The sequence below is a fragment of the Pleurodeles waltl genome, unplaced genomic scaffold, assembly GCF_031143425.1.
Source record: "Pleurodeles waltl isolate 20211129_DDA unplaced genomic scaffold, aPleWal1.hap1.20221129 scaffold_73, whole genome shotgun sequence".
NCBI classification, from domain to species: Eukaryota; Metazoa; Chordata; class Amphibia; order Caudata; family Salamandridae; genus Pleurodeles; species Pleurodeles waltl.
In genome coordinates, this window is record NW_027150394.1 from 243,733 (window position 1) to 249,732 (window position 6,000).

Consider the following 6,000-nt stretch of genomic DNA (forward strand, 5'->3'; position numbering starts at 1 on the left):
CAGAACTCATAAGCTGATGTTGGGAGCCAAATGTAGAGATTTTCCGACTGAATTTGTCATTTAGCCATTCTAACCACTGAGTTGGGTATCAACAATCATCTGTTATTCCAACCACCAGGTACCCTTTAAGGTGAATGCATGCTTTACAAATACATATTTTATGTTCTGTTCTATTTAAAGCTAATATTTGATAAATCACGCAACGCTGGGGTGGCCTTTTGCCTCGGTCCTTTGCAGATGGGGCAGTTATGTAGTACCTCCTTAGAAGCATTCCAAAATGATAAAGCCGTATTTGCATTAGTGCTGGCATTCGTGGCTCATGAAATGAGGTGATCACCGCTGATAATCTTGCATGAGGTGGCCATTCATGCAATCTTGTCTGATGTGGTCATTATTACAACACTAATAATATTAGTGGCTCGAGATACTTTTCATTGAACATAAGTAGCCCTTATTACACAAGAGGTTGGTAATCACTGGTGTATATAGTGTGTGTGCAGTGAATGTGTGTCTTACGATTGCTGACATAGCAGAATCGATTTGGAATTTCTTTTATGGGGACACTGTACAAAACAGACTATAAATGTAGCCTGCTTTTGTGATCAGCTAGAATCTAGAGTTAGGAAAAAGAGGATACAGCAGGAGTACAGAGAACATCCTTACCCATGTTGTGCTAGTTTGCTCTCCGAGTTGTTTCCCCATCAGGCTGATGATATATGTACGGTGTGATGGTTTCGCTCTGTTTTGTAGCCATGCTCTCTTGTTTCTCTGAATCAGACACTCTCAGCCCCGTGGCTCATTCCTGCTAACACTAAAAAACAAAGACTATGGCCGGCTTCTCTGGAATGAGAAAAAGCATCAGGGTTCCTGGAACCAGTCCCCACAAACTGTGTCTGGAAACATCAGGGCATATTTAAGAGCCCCTGGTGCCATTCTAATGCCACATTAGAGTCATATTTTTTTGTGCCACATTTACAAAATGGTGCAATGTATGCATTGCACCACTTTGTAACCCTTTGTACTAGATTATGCCTGCATGAAGCATAATGTATGCAAAGGGGGTGTTCTTTCTTTGCGTCATTTGTTTTCTGCAATTTTAACGCCTGCTCAGGGCAGGTGTTAAAAGGAGGTTTCCATTGGTTACAGTGGGCCTCTGGGTGCTTTGCAGGATTAGCGTCAACATTTTTGACACTAATACTGCAAAGCGCCAGACTAGCATAAAAAAATTGACGCTAGTCCCCTATCTACCGCTATGGCGTGGAGTATTTTAAATACGGCGCACACATGGTGGAGTTAGGGGGGCGCTAAGGGGTTCAATAAAAGTGGGCTGCACTATTTGTCTTAAGTATGCCCCACAGTATATAAAATGGGGCTGATGCCCCTGGTCAGTGCCCCCAGACTTCTCAGTGATGGGTGCCCCGGTGATACCCCTGCAGGGTGTGGGGTGACGTCTGTGATCAATCATTGCAATTGAAAAATTAGGTAAAGGCAAATGGAGTGAGAGTGCAGAGGAAACAAAGCTGAATACAAATAATGAAAACAGAAAAGAAAAAGAAGCGTGATGGAAATAGGGTGCAAAAACACAGCAAATATGAAAAAAAAGCTGTAAATGAAGAACGAAATAAAATATTAAGGGTGAAAAGAAGAAAATAAGTAGGAAAATGTAGCGAAAAGTAAAACGGAGGGAAAGAAAGATAGAAGGAAATCAGAAAACATAATGAAATAACAGATAAAAGAAATGTGAGATGAAAGAAAAGGCAATGCTGGGAAAGAAGAGAAAGAAAGGATTAACAAATGAAAAGATACATAAAGAAAAGATGGAAAGAAGGTGCAACGGAAGGACAGGAGTATGATAAGTATAAAGGAATAAAAAGAAAAGAAGATAGCAAAAGGGACAGATGGAGTAGAGAAGAATGAACAGGATGAAAGAAAGATAGAGAGAATGAAAGACAAAAACAACAGAAAGATTTTGGAAAGAAAGGGCATACAAAAGAAAGAAGACGGGAGAAGGAACGAATGAATGAGATAAATAAGTCAGGATTGGTAAGTGTGTACTTTGTGAGAAAGTCCTCTAGATCGTGCTGTGATATCAATCATTCTCTGCACATTTTCTATGGGGGTACAGATATCACGGCACTTCATCGGAAGGGTAGGGGGCAATTAACGTTATGGGGCATATTTAAGAGCCCCTAGCGCCACCTCAGTGCCACCATAGCATCATTCTCGGCACATCTACAGGGGTACAGTTCTCACGGCACTTCATGGGAAGGGTGGGAGACATTTAGCACTATATACCGATGAAAGTCGGGTATTTTATTCCTTTGGCTCCTCCTTTGCTGAGGGGGAAGCCCTGGGAGATGTTTCTGCATGTATGTTAAGGGTCACCAGGGGTGGCAGCTGCGACCCCTGCCTTTCTCCTTGCGACCCCAGCACTGCCTCTGCGACCCCTGCCCTCATAGGCGGAAAAAGTAGTGCCAGGGACACAGGGGTAATTCCCTCTAATGGACATCAGTTGGGGCTTCACTTTCCTGGTTTTCTGTCAATTTTTTTATTACACAAATAGTAAATAGTATTAGAAGAGCATAATTCGCTGGAATATGACCCTCCCTGGCAGGTAAGGTAAGTAAAAAATGCTTTCAAATGTATGAGGTATGTGAGGCTTGCAGGTGAGAGTGTTTATGAGAAAGTGTGTGTGAATGTGTGTGTATGGTAAGCACAGGGCCGGCTTTAGGGCGGTGCGAGCTGTGCAGCCTCACTCGGTGGTGACCTGAATTGGGGGGCGCTGACCTCAAGGGGGTGTACACCTGCTGAAAAGTTTCTTGTGTGTCCAGCCTTCAGGAAGCACTTAGCATGTCAAGATACCTCTTGTGATTTATGTTCCTGCTAGGGAGAGAGATGGGAGTTTTGTCTAAGGGCACCTTTGGCTCACCATAAAGTAGTGTAGAGGGTTAATGTGCCTGCTGCTAAGAACAGAAATATATTTTATGTGGATTGCTCAGTGGATTAGTAAAGCCAGCCTTTACAAGTGCTTTAAAACAAAGAAATGTATGTGAAAGGGGGGCTATAGAGAGATGAGGGGCACATTTGCCTGGTAGTAATGAGGAAGTCTGGGGAGGTGGTCATGTGTTGGTCATGTGGTGGGAGGTGCCAAAAAAGACTGTCGCACAGGGCGTCACCAGAGCTAAAGCCGGCCCTGGGTAAGCATGTATGAGTGAGTCACAGTAAAGGTCAAATAGCATGTGATGTCACTTCCGCTGCCCCTGGCATCCTGGTGATTGACAAGGGACACTGCAGAGGAAGATACTGGCCCACAGGACTGGAAGTAAAAGAGCACTGGGGAGCTGAGGGGGAGACCTGGGATGAACCCTGCTTTCTGAGTGTGTTTCCCCAGCTGCCTCCAGCTGGGCCTTAATGTCGCCGGAGTTGTCATAGTGGTCTGAAGCTGCCCATACAGCGAGCAGGGAGCCCTGCTGCCCAGGGAACCCTATGTAACCCTACAGGCTCTATAGCACAAAGTGGGCTCTGGCCCAGAGCCCCAGCCTTCCAGAGGACCACCTGATAGGGATAGTTCTACAGAGGCTCTTGCCCTGATGACCTTGAATAATTCTTAAAAAGAATGTTTAAATGCTGCTTTCTTTTAATTTATTTTAAATGTTGGTGAAGTGTGAGAGTACCTTACAAACATTCTGGGAAGAAATGTGTTTATGTTTCATTCAACAGCCATAATAAAAATATTCTTTTAGATCAACACAGCACCTCACATATAAGGCATGGAGGGTGACACAGAGATTATTTGCAGTAATATTAGTGAGCTGCAGCTGGGTGACAGTAACAAAAAGACATCACTATGCCTGAACATTGGATGTAAACGCATTTCGAATGTGGACACGTGTGACTGTGAAGTCAGTGACCTGGCCAAAGAGCTCCAATTGGATCAAAGCAGTTTCAAACAGCGCCCCCTGAAATGCATTTGGCCCAGGGCCCCGAAAATACTTAATGAGGTCCTTGCCCCATAGCTCCCTGAAGCGCAGCACGTGACCAGACTGCAACCATGAGCCGCTGTTCTGGTTCTATTGCCACAACTGTGCACGGTGGTGTGAAAGTGCACCTCATGACACTTTGCTCCCTTTACAATCCCCACAAGCCGGGGTACTCCATGGCTGCCTCCTTTATGGAGCGCACAGTGTGATCCGAGGTCTCTGGCTTCTTACCTTGTACTCCGTGCCTGCCTCCTCTTTGGGGTGCACAGTGTGATCTGAGGTCTCTGGTCGGCTTACCTTGAACCCCACAGCTGCCTCCTCTGTGGGCCTCACAGTGTAATCTGAGGTCTCTGGTCTCTTACCTTGTACCCCACAGCTGCCTCCTCTGTGGGCCGCACAGTGTGATCTGAGGTCTCTTACCTTGTACTCCATGGCCGCCTCCTCTATGAACCGCACAGTGTGATCTGAGGTCTCTGGTCTCCTTACCTCGTACCCCACAGCTGCCTCCTCTATGGGCCGCAGGGTGTGTTCTGAGGTCTCTGGTCTCCTTACCTCGTACCCCACGGCTGCCTCTTTGATGGGGCGCACAGTGTGATCTGAGGTCTCTGGTCTCCTTACCTCGTACCCCACATCTGCCTCCTTTATGGGGCGCACAGTGTGATCTGAGGTCTCTTACCTTGTACTCCATGGTCGCCTCCTTTATGGGGAGCGCAGTGTGTGATCTGTGGTCCCTGGACTCCCTGCAGATGACACAGATGAGCTTCTTGTCCTCCTCACAGAAGAGCTTCAGCTTCTCCTCGTGCTCCTGGCACAGGCCCCCCTCCTCTGCCCTCTCTTGCTGCAGGGAGAGCTGCCTCACTGACTCCACAATGCTCTGAAGCTGCCGGTTCGCCCTGAGCCTCACCCGGGCACAGGCCACCCTGCACTGAGGGCACTGGAGGGCTTGGCCAAGCCCCTTGGGGCACCCCAGGATACAGGCCCGGCAGAAGTTGTGCCCACAGTCTATGGTCACAGGGTCCTTGTAAAACTCCAGGCAGATGGGGCAGGTGGCGTCGGCCTTCAGGCTCTGCAGGGGATTGGCAGCAGCCATGGTGGCTGAGGGACTGAGAAATGAACAGAAACTTAAGTTTCACTTCACAGAAAACGAGCTTCAGGAAGTGCACAACTGCCATGTGACCTAACCCCGGTGAGTGCCAAGCCCCACCCAAAACAAGGCTGGAATATGTGAAAAATGCAGCAAGTCCAAGCGCGCGCTGGACAAACACGTTTTAAAGTGGTTTGTGGTTTGTGTTGTGACACAGCATTCACAGTCAGACTGAGAGAAGGCCTCTCCACTGTCAGCAGCTCACAGCATCAGAACACGAGTAACAGAGAAATATTCAGAAAATGATGCAAAGTGAATTGTCCAGGATCACAATATTTGGCCAAGTGCTGGAAGTAAAGATTTGAGGCTCAGCTGGAACGAGTACAAAAGACGCATTTCACCACTGGATGGTTTCGGGTGAGGCACGTGGGAGTTCTCTGGCCCCTTGGGTCGTCCGGGGCACCAGGTCTGAACCCCAAAACTGGGACATTTACCAAACGTAGAAGAAAGACTACACTTTTATATCAGCCGAGGAGCACAAAACGACTTGAATAGCAGTGCCATTCACACAGAAGAACAGACAACGGGGCACGAAGGATCTAACTTAGAAGCAACCTTTAAAGCCAGCCTTATGCATGTTTGTTGATTAAGTTGTGTTTTGATAGGAGCTACTAGCCCGTCCTGCCTTTGAGCACAAGAAACTGCCTTCCTGATTCCAGCCCTCTCTAATAACCGGGGCATGAGCTAAATTTGAAAAAACATGCTTGGACACATGGAAAACCGGGACTGTCCCGGTAAATCCTGGACAGGTGGTTACCTGACCTGTCACTTGGCAATTAATGAATCATTGCAGTTATCACATGTACTCAAGTCTGATGGGGCTCAGGCAAGTTGTGTCATCCCTGCTTGGGTTCTGGCATCTTCTGCAAGCTCTGG

The 6,000-nt window shown here is 47.2% G+C and overlaps 1 protein-coding gene across 2 annotated transcripts in view; it reads right to left on the minus strand.

Moving 5' to 3' along the window:
• Positions 1 to 5,132, minus strand: part of LOC138281241 (E3 ubiquitin-protein ligase TRIM39-like) — a 107,944-nt gene extending 102,812 nt beyond the window's left edge. The window contains exon 1 of one of the 2 annotated variants that reach the window (XM_069219564.1): positions 4,657 to 5,130. In XM_069219564.1, coding sequence (XP_069075665.1) covers positions 4,657 to 5,070 — 414 coding nt within the window. In that variant the 5' untranslated portion in view covers positions 5,071 to 5,130. Of the gene's footprint in view, positions 1 to 4,656 lie in introns of both variants that reach the window. The other variant, XM_069219562.1, reaches the window with a different exon arrangement.
• Positions 5,133 to 6,000: the final 868 nt, after the last annotated feature.